The sequence below is a fragment of the Zea mays genome, chromosome 3 (genome assembly GCF_902167145.1).
Source record: "Zea mays cultivar B73 chromosome 3, Zm-B73-REFERENCE-NAM-5.0, whole genome shotgun sequence".
Taxonomy (NCBI): Eukaryota; Viridiplantae; Streptophyta; class Magnoliopsida; order Poales; family Poaceae; genus Zea; species Zea mays.
The window spans coordinates 175,358,841-175,375,565 of NC_050098.1; the positions used below are offsets into that span (position 1 = coordinate 175,358,841).

The 16,725-nt window shown below is 42.8% G+C and overlaps 1 protein-coding gene across 2 annotated transcripts; it reads left to right on the forward strand.

Moving 5' to 3' along the window:
- Positions 1–1,392: 1,392 nt before the first annotated feature.
- LOC109944867 (uncharacterized protein At5g08430) lies at positions 1,393–12,884 on the forward strand. 2 transcript variants are annotated; one of them, XR_004857277.1, is made up of 4 exons: positions 1,393–10,561; positions 11,062–11,205; positions 11,332–11,403; positions 11,965–12,884. XR_004857277.1 is itself a non-coding variant. In XM_020550396.3 (3 exons), the coding sequence occupies exons 1-3, from the start codon at positions 10,405–10,407 to the stop codon at positions 12,441–12,443; spliced, it is 708 nt and encodes a 235-aa protein (XP_020405985.2). In that variant the 5' UTR covers positions 10,248–10,404; the 3' UTR covers positions 12,444–12,884. The 2 variants fall into 2 exon arrangements, 1 of the variants encoding a protein (XP_020405985.2); XM_020550396.3 differs by lacking the exon at positions 11,062–11,205 and having other exon boundaries at positions 10,248–10,561.
- Positions 12,885–16,725: the final 3,841 nt, after the last annotated feature.

The following is a 16,725-nucleotide window of genomic DNA, read 5'->3' on the forward strand; positions in this document are numbered from 1 at the left end:
TCTGTTGGTTGAAAAAAATATTATGTCAGCTTTATAGATGATTTCAACAAGTTTGCTTGGGTGCATTTTCTTGAATTTAAATCTGATGTTTTTCAGAAATTCACTGAGTTCCAGAATATGGTTAGGAGAGGGAAAAAGGCCTGAGGCCTCGAAGAAACTGGACACAACACACAAAAATGCACACCAGATTCACACAACAAACACACACCAAACACACACATACCAGCCACACACAACACACCACCACCACAACATACAAAGAGGCTAAAAAACCTTCCTTCCTCTAACCAGGATAAAAAAGAGAGCGCATGTTCTTGGCTCCTGAAAAAAAAAACAGTTGCATCTCATCTTTGAAACCATCCTCTAAGGTAGAAAGGCAGGGCCAAGCTCCATCAAAGATACACCTATTTCTCTGCTTCCAAAGGCTCCAAGCCCCAAGGATGACCACACTATTAAAGCTCTTTCTTTTGCTTTTAGGAATCCTAGCTGAAGACTTTCTCCACCATTCAGCAAAACAGGAATCTCTTCTCTTAGAAGCCACAATAGAGAGACCAATTGGAGTTAATATATTATGTCAAAACTATCTTGTGAAAACACAATTTGATAGAATATGCTGCACAGTTTCATCTTCTTGATCACATAGAACACAATTTTCAGGTTGAACATCTCTTCCACTAAAATCATAGCAATGTAATGCAAACTGACTGGGGAGGTGAGTATCAAAGGTTAAACTTGTTCTTCACCAAAATAGGGATCACACACTATGTAAAATGCTCTCATGCGCACCAGCAAAACAGTTCAGCTAAGAGAAAACACAGACATATTGTGGAGGCTATCTGTTCTAGTTCATGCATCCATGCCACTCAAATTCTGGCATGAAGTTTTTGCTACTGCAACATATCTTATCAACCGCCCTCCCTCAAAACTCTTAGATTACTCAACACCTCTAGAACGACAGGTTAAACAATTCCCAGATTATTCCTTTTTTATGGTGTTTGGGTGTGCTTACGGGCCTAATTTGTGCCCATACAATACTCGCAAGCTTACTTTTAGGTCTATGCAATGTGTCTTCCTTGGATACAACAACACGCATAAAGGTTACAAGTGTCAAAAGGTATTCATTGGCCGCATAAACATCTCTCGTGATATTGTTTCTGATGAAGTCTTTCTCTCTAGAGAACTTCATTTTAATGCTGGTGCGGCGATCAGAAATCAGTCTTTTGCCTTCTAACTTACTTCCTTCATCCAACTTTGATAGGATGATTTTGATACAACTGATCAATCATTGTCTATTGTTAATGGTGAAAATTCTAGAGGATCTCATATTTGTATGACAGATGGCTCAAGGGAGGATGCTAATGATGGGCACCACGTTAAATCTGGTGATATTTCAGCCACAATGATAGAATTTGTGTTGCAGACATGACAAAGTATCAATATTAGCATTTCTTTGCTTTGAAACTTGTACACCAAATATTTTATTGCTGTTCTCTTTTACTTTGAAATTTGAGTTATTTGTCCACCATGCCCTAATTGATGTGGATATTTGTTTTTGGAAGTCCTGTAGGTCTGAATGGCAATATGACCTGCATCACATACTAATCTTTTGCATCTATTAGATAACATATGATGTCTCATCAACATCAACATAGCCTTTTAGTCCCAATCAAGTTAGGCTAGGCTAGAGTTGAAACCCAACAAGAAGTCACCAAAAAGAGAGAAAGGGGAGAGGAAAAAGCTTTTGGGAGCACTAAAAGGGAAAATGCCTAATCACGGTTCGGGTACATGGATAGCTTCTTTCCCAGCACTTCTATCCAAACACAACTTTATTGGGATATTCTATTCCTTCAAGTCCCTTTTGATTGTCTGCTCCCATGCCAAGTTTGACCGTCCTCTACCTCTCTTCACATTATTGTCCCGTCTTATGATGCCTCTGTGCTCCGGTGCCTCTAGGGGTCTCCGGTGGACATGCCCAAACCATCTCAACCGGGGTTGATTAAGGGTCTGTTTGGTTGGGTTATGACTGTGAAAAAAGTTGTTGTAAGCTGTGAGCTATGAAAAAAAACTGTTGTGGGCTATTAAAAAACAAAAAACCGTTTGGTAGAAACCACTAAAACTCGCTAAAAATTCTTCCATATATATATTTTCACAGTTCCACCTGAAAGCCACTAAAAGCAGATCCAGAGGTGCTTTCAGCTTTAAACTGCGAGAAAGTCGGCTTTTAGAAAAAGCTGCTTCCTGGATCCAGCCCTTTGGTTTGGCTTTTAGGGTTTAGGGTGCCCACATATCCAACGCAACATACACATATCTGTGACATTTAGTTGTTGGATATGTCGTCTCTTAGTAGGCCAACACTCAGCCCCATATAACCTAGCAGGCCTAATCGTCGTCCTGTAGAACTTGCCTTTCAACTTCTGTGACACTCTTGTCACATAGGACTCCTAATGCTTGACGTCATTTCGTCCACCCCACTTTGATCCTATAGATAACATCTTCATCAATATCACCATCTCTCTATAGCATCTATCCCAAATAACAAAAGGTGTCCTTCTTTGGTACTACCTGGCCTCCCAAGCTTACATCTCCATCCTCACTAATTATAGTACCAAAGTCACATCTCATATACTCGGTTTTGGTCCTGCTAATTCTAATTCCTTTTGACTCTTGGGTCTGACGCCATAACTCTAGTTTCTATTTACTCCTTCCCGACTTTCATCTACTAGAACTACATCGTCAGCAAAAAACATACACCAAGGGATATCTCCTTGTATATCCCTCGTGACCTCATCTATCACTAAGGCAAATAGATAAGGGCTCAAAATTGAACCTTGATTTAGTCTTATGTTAATCGGGAAAACATTTGTATCACTATCAGTTGTTCGGACGCTAGTCACAACCTTGTCATACATGTCCTTCAGCCAAATCAAGCCTCTTCTCAAGAACAGATTGGTATTGGAAATGCAGTCCAAGCTTTTGTTGACAAAGTAACCAGGAAGGTGGATGGTCTGCTCCCTCCACCACTCCCCCACAGAAGACGATCCAAGCAACTTCCATCTGACTTCATCTCACGCAGAAGCAGTCGCCTGGCAAAGCGAGATAATAAAACAAATGCTGCACGCAGACAGATTCAAGCTGACCTGATAAGAAGCCTGGATGTGCCTTGCGATGGAGAGTTGTTAAGTCCTAAAGCCCTTGAAGCTTATGGCAACTTGTTCAAAAACTCACTCTCTGAAGCTCATATCAAAGCACTGTCAGCCCTCTTCGGATGGACAGTCCCAGATGTTTTTGAACCTGTTAATGTGTTGTGTATCGCCGGGCAAGGCCCAGAAGACCTTGAGTAAGGTTGCTGTTCTAGCAGCACCTAGTGGTTTTATTTGGTTTTTCCAATGGATCCTTCAAAGGTTTTGTTTTGGAATGTAAGGGGTCTGAACAATAAGCCAAGAAGAGACTCAGTGCGTGTTGTGATTGATAACACTAAGCCTGATATTGTCTCTTTGCAAGAAACAAAGAAAGCATCCATTTCTCGGCATATGATTCTCTCTCTGTTAGGTTCTGATTTTGAAGAGTATGTTGTTCTTCCGGCGGCTGGTACGCGGGGGGGAATTATTTTGGCTTGGAGGATTTCGGTCTGCAAGATGCTCCAAACTAGAATAGACAATTTTTCAGTCTCTGCTCAATTCCAGCAGCAGGATGGTGTGGCTTGGTGGTTTACGGGTGTTTATGGTCCCCAACTCGATGAGCATAAAATTCAATTTCTTAATGAGCTGCGCCTGATTCGATCACAGTGCCTCGGTCCGTGGATGATTGGTGGGGACTTCAACCTTATATATAGAGCTGAGGACAAGAGCAATGACAATCTTGATAGAGCTATTATGGGAAGGTTTAGGCGGCTGCTTAATGACTTGCTTCTAAAGGAACTGCCCCTTTCAGGTAGGAAGTTCACCTGGTCCAATGAACGGGCCTCACCTACTTTGGTTCGCCTGGATCGGATTTTCTGTACAGCAGATTGGGAGGACATGTTTCCGAATTGTCTCTTGCAGAGCTCTGCATCCCAGATTTCTGATCATTGTCCATTACTGTTGGGGCTACATGATCTCGTCCAAGGAAAAAGAAGATTTCATTTTGAAAGTTTCTGGATCAGATTAGAGGGGTTCATGGAAGAGGTGGAAAACTCTTGGTCACAACCTCTGGAAGTCTGCTGCCCCTTGCAGTTGCAGCGGTTCCATGACAAGCTAAAAAGGCTTGCAAGGCACCTTCAAGCCTGGAGTCAGAAAAAAATGGGCAACATTAAGCAGCAGATTCTGATGGCAAATGAGATCCTTCACAGGCTGGAAATCACTCGTGATGTAAGGAATTTGTCTGCCTCTGAGGAATGGCTACGTCGCTCCCTTAAGCACCACTCTTTGGCTTTAGCCTCCTTGGAAAGAACTGTTGCCCGAGTAAGATGTGGACTGCACTGGCTGAAAGGAGATGCCAACACTGCCTATTTTCATCACCACGCCAGACACAGGAAAAAGAAAAACTTCATTGGAAAACTGATGGTCGATAACAGAGTAATTTCTGAGCAGCAGGAAAAGAAAGAGGTAATCTGGGATTTCTATAACAAGTTACTTGGGACAGCAGCCCCCAGGGAGTCAACTTTAAATCTGGAAGAATTTCATCGTCCTGCCCTGGACCTTTCTGCTCTTGATCAAAATTTCTCTATGGAGGAGGTCTGGGCAGCAATTAAAACTCTCCCTGCTGACAAAGCTCCAGGGCCGGATGGATACACCGGAAAATTTTATAAAATATCTTGGCCAATCATCAAAGAGGATGTTATGGAGGCGTTAAATAGGGTGCTACAAGGTGATGTATCCAAACTTCATCTCCTTAACTCAGCTTATGTGACTCTACTGCCCAAGAAAGCTGAAGCATTGGAAGTCAAAGATTTCAGGCCCATCAGTTTAATTCACAGCTTTGCAAAAATTGTTACAAAGATTCTGGCTAACAGATTGGCCTCCAGACTTCCTGAGATAATGTCAGCAAATCAAAGCGCTTTTATAAAAGGAAGATGCATCCATGACAATTTCATTTTGGTCCAGCAGACGGCCAAGGCTGTTCAGAAGCAGCGGGTTCCTAGAATTCTTCTGAAATTGGATATTGGTAAAGCCTTTGATTCGGTTTCGTGGCCTTTCCTTCTTGAGGTGTTAACGCACCTTGGTTTTGGTTCTGTATGGTGTAATATCATTTCCAAGATGCTCCTTTCTTCCTCAACTAGGGTGCTGGTTAATGGAGAGCCAGGGGAAATCATTCATCACCATAGGGGGCTAAGGCAGGGGGATCCTCTATCCCCAATGTTATTTATTATTGTTATGGATGTGCTGAATTCTCTTGTTTTAAGAGCCCAAGAATTGAGTCTTTTACAACCAGTGTTAAGAAGAGGAAATGGGCAACGTATCTCTCTATATGTTGACGATGTGGTGATGTTCTTGCAGCCAAGTAGAGAAGAACTCAGTGTGGTCAAAGAAATTCTGAGAATCTTTGGAGATGCTTCAGGACTTGTTACAAATGTGAGCAAATGCAGTATGACGCCCATTCACTGTGAGGAACAAGACATGGTGGCTGCGCAGGAGTTTTTTCCTTGTACTGAGGTGGCTTTTCCATTCAAATACCTGGGTTTACCCCTTTCAGTCAAGAAACTCCCCAAAAATATTTTTCTAGAACTCATTGACAAGATAGCTGATAAACTAACCGGATGGAAATCTGCCCTCATCCACACAGCAGGCCGGCTGACCTTGGTTAAATCAGTGCTCACAGCCATTCCTATCCATCACTTATAGTGCTTCAATGCCCTAAATGGGTGATCAAGGCTATTGACAAAATTCGGAGGGGCTTCTTGTGGAAAGGCAGAAAAGATATCAGAGGTGGTCACTGCTCTGTTGGTTGGGCAAGAGTTTGCAGACCACTTAGCATGGGTGGCCTGGGTATCCATAACCTTGAAGTTCTTGGATGGGCTTTAAATCTAAGATGACTTTGGCTCAAAAAAACTCAACCAGAAAGGCCCTGGGCAGATTTCTTGTTCAAGGTTCATTCCAATGTCAAAGCTCTTTTCTCTGCCTCGGTCCACACTACAGTAGGTGATGGCTCTCGAACCCTGTTCTGGACTGATCGCTGGATTCATGGGCAATCAATATCTGCCCTTGCCCCCACTTTGGTCAGCCATATTACAGTGAGAATCAAGAAAAGCAGATCTGTGCAAGAAGCCTTGGTAAACAATAGATGGGTTAATGACATATCTGGCAGCCTGTCAGCCCAGATTATCATCGACTTCTTAGTAATTTGGGATCTAGTGCAAGGTTTTCAGTTACATCCGGGGATTCCTGATGTGCATAGATGGTCCCCGTCTGCATCTGGAGATTATTCCACTAAATTGGCATATGATCGTTTTATGGCTGGTTCAGTCTCTTTTGAGCCGGCTACTAGAATTTGGAAAAGTTGGGCCCCCCCAAGGTGTAAATTCTTCATTTGGTTGGCTTCTCTAAATCGTTGCTGGACAGCGGATAGATTAAGCAGACGAGGTCTTGAGCATCCTGTAAGGTGCCCCCTTTGTGACCAGCAGGAGGAAACAGTTCAGCATATCTTAGTGGCTTGTGTGTTTGCCAGAGACACTTGGTGGCAGACTTTGCACAAGGTAGGGCTGCATCGCTTGACTCCAGGATTGGCAACAACGACCTTCCAAGACTGGTGGAGAGAAGCTGAGTGCCAGGTGCCAAAAAACCAGAAAAGAGGATTTAATTCCTTAGTGATTCTGGTGGCTTGGTGGCTATGGAAGCATAGAAATGAATGTGTGTTTGATGGTGCATCCCCCAACATCAGCATCATCATGCAGCATATTCATGAGGATGTTGTTCGGTGGGGCTTGGCAGGGGCAAGAGATCTTAGGAGATTGTGGCCTTAGGTGCTGGTGGGGCTGGGGGTTGTTTGGATACCCACCCCTTTTCTTCTTCTTTTTTCTGTCTTGATCTATTTTTTTGGCAGCTTGTACTGGGTCTATTTTAGACCTCTATCTCCTTTTTTCTTAATATATAAGATGCGCAGTTCTCCTGCACGTTCGATAAAAAGTGTAACATACTTTGTTGGGACTTTATGATTATCTAATACCCACCACATGAGATTCCTAGGTATTCTATCATAGGCCTTTTCCAAGTCGATAAAAACCATGTGCAAGTCCTACTTCTCCTTATACCGCTTCATGACTTGTCTTATTAAGAAAATTGCTTCCATGGTTGACCTTCCAGGCATGAATCCAAATTGGTTCATGGTGATATGCATCATTCCTCTCAGGCGATGCTCAATAACTCCCTCCCATAACTTCACAATGTGGCTCATGAGCTTAATCCATCGATAGTTGGTACAACTTTTAATATCTACCTTGTTCTTAAAGATTCAACTAATGTACTCCACTCATCGGGCATCTTGTTTGATCGAAAAATATGGTTGAACAACTTGGTTAGCCAAACGGTAGCCATATCCCCAAGGCAGTTCCACACCTCTATTGGGATACCATCCGGCCCATCGTCTTGCTCCCTTTCATCCTCTTTAAAGCTTCTTTGACCTCTGATTCTTGGATCCTGCGTACAAAGCATCCAATTGGGTGTCCATAATCTCATTCCCACCATTGAAAAGATTGTCAAAATATCTTTGCCACCTCTGTTTGATGTCTTGTCCTTTCACCAAGAGTTGATCATCTCATCCTTAATGCATTTAACTTGGTTGAGGTCACTCGTCTTCCTTTCCCGAATCCTAGCCATCTTATAAACGTCCTTTTCCCCTTCCTTTGTACTTAGTCTTCAGTAAAGATCATCATAGGCTCGACCCTTTGCATCACTCACAGCTCGCTTTGCAGTCTTCTTTGCCACCTTATACCTCTCTATGTTGACCGCGCTCCTGTCATGGAACAAGCTTATGTAACATTGTTTCTTCTCCTTTATTGCCTATTGAATGTCCTCGGTCCACCACCAAGTATCTTTAGGTTCATCTTTTCTCCCTTTGGTCACTCCAAACACCTCTGACGCCACCTTCCTGATACAAGTTGCCATCTTCACCCACATGTTGTTTGCATCTTCTTCTTCGGATCAAGCGTCCTCCACAAAAACTATTTCCCTAAAAATTTCGGATGTCTCCCTTTGAGTTTCCACCACTTTGTCCTCACAATTTTGGCTTGTTTATCCCTATGGTTACGGATTCGAAAACAGAAGTCAATCACCACAAGATTATGTTGGGGCACAACACTCTCTCCAGGTATCACCTTACAATCCAAACATGCTTGTTTATCTTCTCTCCTTGTGAGAACGAAGTCGATTTGACTCGAACGATAGCCAATGCTAAAAGTCACCAAATGAGAATCTCTCTTTCTGAAGAAAGTGTTGTCTATCACTAGGTTGTAGGCTATGAGATGGTTGTGGCTTCAAAAGACAATCCCTTCCAAACCGTGGGCTGGTATAGATCTCAATATTTCCTCAAATGCTAAATCCTTTTTTCAGACTGTTGTGTTTACATAGGTTGGTAATGGAGCCACAACCCTATTTTGGAAAGGTAAGTGGATTCATGGGTGTTCTATGGTTGAGGTAGCTCCTTCAGTGGTTGTTGCAGTTCTTAAAAAGTTTCAGAGCATACAGACTGTCCAACAAGCCCTCCCTTCCTCCAACTGGGTCCAGGTAATCAAGGGGAATCTATTTCTTGTTGGCTTAGAGGAATTCTTGCAACTTTGGGACTTATTACAAGATTTTCAATTGCATGAGAGGCCCGACAGGCATGTGTGGAGGTTCTCTAACTCCGGGGTGTTTTCCTCAAAGTCGGCTTACAGAGCTTTCTTCACTGGTGTTTTTTCTTTGAGCCGTGGAAAAGGATCTGGAGAAGCTAGGTTGAGCCTAAGTGCAAGACTTTCATTTGGCTCACTATCAACAAGTGTTGGACAGCTGACAGACTAAAGAAGAGAGGGCTTGTCTCCCGTGAGAGCTGCGTCCTTTGTGATCAAGATGATGAAACAATGCAACATATTCTCTCCAATTGTGTTTTTGCAAGACAATTCTGGCACTCCATCCTCTCCCCCATTGGCCTTGCTACTATTGTTCCCACTAATAGTGATGTTTGCTTTGAAGACTGGTGGAGAGAGGCCTCATCCAAAATCACTAAAGGGAAATGGAAGAGATTTAACAGTGTTGTTATCCTTGGTGCTTGGAGTCTACGGAAACATAGAAACAGATGTGTCTTTGATGGAGCTCGCCCTTCCCTGAACACTTTAGTGGACGGGTTCAAAGAGGAATTGCACCTTTGGTCCCTGGCAGGTGCAAAAAACTTGAGAACCCTTTTTGATCCCGGTTGAAGGAGGGGCTCCTGTGGGGCCGGTGTGTCTGGTGCCTGTTAAAGGGTGTGTCAGGTGTTTGGGTGCGTTAGAGGGTGTGTGTTTTGGGTGTGTTTCTTGTTTTTCTGCTCGGGCTCTAGCCCTTCTTTCTTCTATCAATATGATGATACGCAGCTCTCCTGTGTTTTCGAGAAAAAAAAGTCCAAAATATCCTCTCCTTGATTCATACTACCATACCCAAAACATCCATGGACCAGCTCATAACCTGTATTTGTTGAACCTACATGACCATTGGGATCTCCTCCTATGAAAAGCTTCTCATTGGTGGGTACTGCTCTGACCATGCCATCTAAGTCTTCCCAGAACTTCCTCTTCTCGCTCTCGCTGAGACCAAACTGAGGGGCATATGCACTTATAATGTTCAAGACTACATCCCCCAAAATTAGTTTGATTAGGATAATCCTGTCTCCCTACCTTTTGACATCCACCACTCCATCCTTGAGGGTCTTATCAATCAGAATACTTGCTCCATTTTTGTTTGCCATTGTTCCTGAGTACCAAAGCTTGAAACCAGTGTTTTCCACCTCCTTCACTTTTTGCCCCTTCCATTTTGTGTCCTGGACACATAGGATATTAACATGCCTCCTGCTCGCTGCATCGATTAACTCTCTTAGATAGCATTTGATGTCTGAAAGCAAAATTTTAAATTGTTATGCTAGATTCAGCTCTTCATTGGTCCTACTATTATAGTGATGTATCTTTTCTTTCCACGTATTTGTTATATGTGCATCTAATCTTATCGATGAAATTGGCATTTTCCAGTGGATTGAAAGAGAACTTGTGAGACTAGAAAGAAAGATCGACATTGCGCATACGAAAGGGTTACGCATAGAATATCCTTTGTAGACTGACGGTGATGATCATGTATTAGTATAGTGTTTCATTTTGGTAATACCATCTTCCTTTTATATTTCACTGTTAGTACTTAGTAGTACATATTCTTAGGACCATTGAAGAAACTTTCCACGTGGTTTCCTTCCTTGACCCATTCTTTTCTTACAATGGTGGAACTACTGGACCAAAAGATACTTTTAAACACGCCAGCTGAAAGACGGCGTCTTCTTGAAGAGGTTCCAGAAATCGTTCCTGATACAGAGTACAGAGAAAAGGAAACTGAACTCCAAGTTGCGGCAAGCAACTCTTCTCAAGAGATTAGAGGTGCCAACACTTGATTTTTTTGTTTCTTAAAGCACTTTTACCTTTGCATCTGTTTCACATTCATAATGGTCCCGAATACTTAAATCGTTACATGCTCGATCCAAATCGACTTCCACTTCGTCCGTGAGTGTGTCGCCGTCGACGATGTCTAGGTCCTTCACATTCCGACGACTTCGCAGTTCATTGACATCTTCACCAAGGGCCTTCCTTCCTTGGTGTTCTCCGACTTTCGGTCCAAACTCAATGTCTGCAGAAGCTAGAGACCTAGAGTTTCGACTACGGAGAGTGTTAGTGTATGCCCTATGAGCTGTTAATGTATGGAATCATTTTTCTACAATAAACAATTATCAGACAACCAATTTGATTTGTATGTTCATTCAACTTTTGATGTTTCCACAAAACAATGGAACCAGTCCGGGATATATTTTGTGCATATGGATTTTATTTAGAACTTGATTAAAACTAAAGCTAATAAATGATGGACTGCTTAAATGTTTTAGGGCGGCTAGTTATATTGAGTAACTGGAATTCTGAAACCATTCGAACACCAAAACCATAAGATCATTTTGTCATCTGGGTTGTGCTAGATACTAATAATCTAGCATGGTGATGCCAAGAAACTCTGATCAATAGCAGTAAATAAGGTAATACCTCCACTTGTATAGTTCATTTGTTTGCATGTGGTACATAATCGATTTCTTCTGATATATTTATCCTATGCAATCAATGCTGCTAGTTTTGGATCTTATCTATTAATTTTATCCATGTAGCTCATGAAGCCTGCGTCAGTGGTGGTGTCACTCCTGATCCTGCACTATATTATCAAATGGACGATACTCAAGGTTTGCTACTCAACACCTTTGCTAATGTGACGGGTCCTTGCAAGAGCTTCTAGAGGTTTCTTATATTTAGATGACTGGGCATCTGTTGCATTTCCCCATTTTTTTCTTAATAATTCCAAGTTTGGTCATATAGGTTTAGTGCCAAGTAGAATTTAGATGACTCTGCATTTGTTGCATTTCCCCATTTTTTCACGAACATGCGCTGGGACGCAAGTTTTTCATTAAGGGCTAGTTTAGCAACTCCATTTTTGCAAGTCATTTCTATTTTTCTAAGAGAAATTAGTTCCCAAGAGGGATAATGGAGCTGCCAAACTAGCTCTAAGAGGCACGGCTTGGACCAACACAAACCTCATCTGCAAGGTGCATTTTCCCCATCCAAACACATGAGTGGCTATTCTGATTGTATCGGTGTTTATCATATCCTGCTGCAGAAATAGCTGTGCATTTTGCTGTTTGCTGTGAAGACATTGCACAGTGACATGCTATTTTCAATACTATCGTTAACTTACTAACAATTTCCTCTTTTTCGGCAATCACATTTAACTTTCTAAGTTAATGCAGATGATAGCCCGACTCAAGCCATGAACATTGACCAAGATGAATGTGACCACTCCCGGCAAGTTGCCATGACAAGGATTAATGAAGCAGAAGTCATCGATCTAACCAGTGATGACGAGGAGGATCCTCGCACAGTGCAGCATAAGCCAGAAGGCAAGGTCATGCATGATCCAACTCCATGGGCCATGGATGGGATTCTTCAGCCGGAGCAGCGACAGCCAGCTCATGCAGCCATGAATGGAATTGTGCCCCCAGAGCAGCACAAGCCAGCACGTGCAGCAACGAACGGCGTGTCACCTTGGACGCTCCAATGGCACTACATAGACCCTCAAGGAGACACCCGAGGGCCATTCTCGCTGGTGCACCTGTTGCATTGGAAACGGGGGGGCTTCTTCGACGAGGGCTTCCGAGTGTGGAGGACGGGGCAGACTTCTGAGCAGGCTATCTTGCTTAGAGATGCCTTGTTGCATCTGCATCTGTAGCCTGCTTTCGTCATCGATGCATTCTGGATCTCGTTTCCGTAACCGGTTTGGACCTCATGGACATGGACTACCTCTAGTCACCTCGAGGCTCGAGTAATGTGGATGTACTCCCCCGTGGCCCTCGCCACACACACACCAAACGAACAAACAAAAAACACACAATTTTAGATTTGAAACTAGTCAAGCTTTCTTAAATCAGAGTTTACTAGCCTTCTTAAATCAGCCGGATGTCCGCGGCCGCTATTTTTAGTTTAGCTTTGTCCTACGATTTAGGGCCTGTTTAGTTAGCTTTGTCTGAGATTTTTTCTGAGAATTTGGTTGTCGAGAAAACTCGAGTATCATGGAGATTACGTGTTGAGAAAGATAAAAGAGTACATAGAAAGTGACGCTTTTCTACTGTCACAACGGCTCGACCAATTCTGTATTTATTTTGATTTTGGACGATTTTGACTAAAGTGATTCTCATAGAAACGTTGAAAAGTTGGGTGTTTAACAGTTCGAGCTTACTTATGGTGGCCAAAAGTTGAAAAGGCTGAAACAAATAGAGTCTAAGGAGACAAGATTCTTGGGGCCCTCAAGGCCTTTAGGCCCTTCCGGCCTCCTAAGCCTTTAGGGGTCGAGGGATATCCAAGCCTCTAAGGCCCTCAATGCACTATCTACTCAATCTAGTTTGAGGGCACCTAAATTGGGACATATAACCAGATCTCTTGGACGCGATGCTCATTCGAGGAAGAGGCAAGAGGAAAAGAAACAAATTGTTCTATGTGTAGTTGTGGTATGGTGGATAATATTTTTTTGGTTTTGAGAATTCATAAAATTAGAGGGTACATCCATAGATTTTTGTGGAGTTGCTCTATCATCGTCTGAAGAAGATCATACCTCTAACGGTCGCTAGAGAAGGCCATATCTTGACTACTGCTAAGATGTGCTCAAAGGTCCCACCTTAGAGACTGACTACAAAATCCAACATGATAGGACCACTTCTCTCAGCCTTAGAGTCTTCGTGACCTCCCATGGCCTTGGTTAAAGGGGTGCCCTAGCTCTCAGTAAGAGTATATGAGGGCACCCGTATAGATCGACCTGGCTACTAGATGGCTTGAGGGCCTTTTAGACCTGATACATAATACAAGGTCTAGGGCCCTAAGTGTCCAACAATCTCTAGGGGTAAAATGTTCTAAATTCCTAAGACACTGTGTCACGTAGCACTAACCGGGAGGTAGGTCCCCGGGCCCATGGGTACCGTGAGACTATAGTTGTCCTCAGGACACAATGCACTTCGAGATGCTTGCAAATATAGGTCTCCAAGGGCACCTATTTGTATAAGTCTTTAGTAGGCCTAAAAACCATTTCCACACTTGTTTTAATAATTGATGACCAACACAACCAATAAAGCTAACTAGTTTGCTAAGTATGAATTCAGGTACTCAGAAAATTCTTCAAGAAGATCAATCCTCAAAACAGCATATCACGGATCGTTCGAGGCTCTTGTGTGGACTATTTTGGATAATGTAGATTATCCCGGACAGGAGCTCATCTTAAAAATACCACTTGGCTTCGGACAGTACAGGCCCTTCTTGCGGACCGTCCGCGACACCTTGAAGGACTTCGGATAGAAACTATGCCAAATGCTTATTTCTACTATGGATTGTCCGAAGGAAAGAAGAGTATCATTTGGCTCCATGTGCGACCGTCCAGCCTCATGTGCGGACCATCCGACCGTTGAAGATCAACCTGAAGGTGTTGGATTCATTAAAATTAATTATAATGTCCACGCGGACTGTCCGAAGGCACGAATGGATCGTTCGCGTCAGACTTTATCTGACATCTGACGACACATTTAATGTGATTATAGCCGTTATAACTAACCATTGTGATTCAGTCGCTGATCTTGCAGGGGCGGACCATTCGCGTGTGGCAGAAAGTTTGCAATGGCTAGGTGGTGGTTGAGGACTATAAATACCACCCCAACCACCCCTTCAATTGCACCCAAGCTTCCACAACTCGTATTCATTGCAAAGAGCAAGTCTTCACTTGAAGCCACACTAAGAAGCCTCAAACATCCTCCAAGTTTCATAATTATGATTTGTAATCTTTAGTGATTAGCGCCTTGGAGAGACTCTATAGAGAGTGTGATCTTGTGTTTTCTTGTTGCTCTTATTGCTTGTTTTTCTTGATCATGCTTTCTTCCTCACCTTTTTAATTTTAATTCACTTGTAAAGCTAGCAAGAGACACCTAAGTGTGTGGTGATCCTTGAGGGGTCTAAGTGACCCTCGAGATTAAGAAGAAGCACTCATCCGGTCTAAGTGATCGCTTGAGAGAGGGAAAGGGTTGAAAGAGACCCATCCTACGTGGACTCTTCACTGGGGAGTAGGTTCTTTAGAACCGAACCTCGGGAAACAAATCACCTACCTTTGTGTTAATCTTGCTTTGTGATTTGGTTCTTTCTCTCCTCCCTCTCTAGTTCTCTTGCTTGCAATCATTTTGAGTTGGCTCCCAAAGTTATCCACAATTGATTGAGCAACTCTTAGCTAGAAGAACTACTCTTCTACACTTCGATTCATTCTATACTCGTTCTAACGTTAACCCTTGGTGAAGTTTTGTGTTAAAGTTTGTAAATTTTAGGTTTCATCTATTTACTACCCCCTATAGATGACTTTCAATATGTCCTCGAGGACCCTTGTGTCCACAGGCCCCTCTTGCCTTGGGATGTCTATCGATATGAAGTCCTAGGCCATTGCGCCTTGGGGCACCTATAGATAAAAGCTCCTGGGGCCCTCGTGTCGTAGGACACCTGGCGGTGTAGGTCCTTAGGGCCCCTTGTGTCCCAAAGTAATAATGAGTGCTCAGGACAAACCGACTCCAGAGCCCTTGTAACACTTGTCGCTTATGGATCTTTATAGGCCTGAGGGCCTTAAAGTTCTCGAGCTCATACTCCAAGGACGACTAGGGCCCGTGTCCAGTGTCCTCCAAGATCTAGGGGTTCCTCGAAGGAGTTGATGACTTAGGTTGGTTAAGTCTGATCATGTCTCGTGATAGAGGGATGTGTTAGACACATCGGGAATCGTACGACTTTGGATGATGGACCTCATATCTAAAGGCTTGAAGACTACCCCCTTAGTGGTAGATTAATGGCTAAGTTTTAGGTACATCATATTAAATATATAATGAGCGATATTGTGGGTCTGAATTAGCATACTGTCACATGACTTATACTTCAGGGCACTTAAGACCACTACACAGTACGTGCACTGATCTTGAAGCCACGCATGAGCAGGCCTTAATTATATTATGTCAGGTGCTCTGGATTGTGGTGTATATAGACGCATGTTATCATGCTTGTCGCTCTAGCAAGTATGACAGTCACCTTAGGAAGGGATGATTGCAACCATGCCCTTATATCGTATTAAATATAATACATTATATTACAGTCACGTCTTCACCCTAACATACGCTTTAGGGGAAGGTGTACCTGATGTCACTTTAATTGTACCCTTTTTAAGACCATATCTGGTCAGACAATCATAATCAACTATTGGAGAATGGAAATCTCTATAGCCATGATTAGACAATATGGTAGTGCTTTCATGTAATAAAGGTATGAGTAACCCTATTGAACACAATTAGGGCACCCGTCCTAACTCTGGACCAAGCACAAAAAGGTCGCGCTAATATATATCATTACATCGGTATACGTTGTGTGTATGTTATATGATTATAAGGTTGAGACATGACATAGATAATTCGCCTGACGACAATTAGGACCTACAGGTAGTGCATTCATGTAAGCTAACCACTCTCTCGAACTATGAGAGAGAGAGAAAGCGACATTTAAGGAGATCACCATTCTATTTCACTTAGGATACATTCATACTTCAGTCTTCATCAAACACTAACCAAGTGTGATCAATTTGATTCGACCAGGGTAGCTATAGTTAGAATTGGTCTAGCTCTCGACAAAAACTCTCATATTGGAGTAGCCTGGTGCTGGAGTTTATAATCTTGTATATCATTTGCATATATTAATGCATGATCAGTAGGAAGACACAATTTATTACACACATCGTGGCCCAAACCTTTATAAAAATCCATGTTATCATGGTTTCGGAAACCGAAAGGACAATAAGATTTTTGTTCGGAGGGGAAGTTAGCGCGGACTCACTTCGAATGGTGAGTCGTCGGGACTCGAGAGATGGATTTGAGACGGTGGGTTTAGAGATGGCAATGGGTAAATACCCATCGGGTATTACTATCCCATACACATACCCATGAGAAAAAATAACC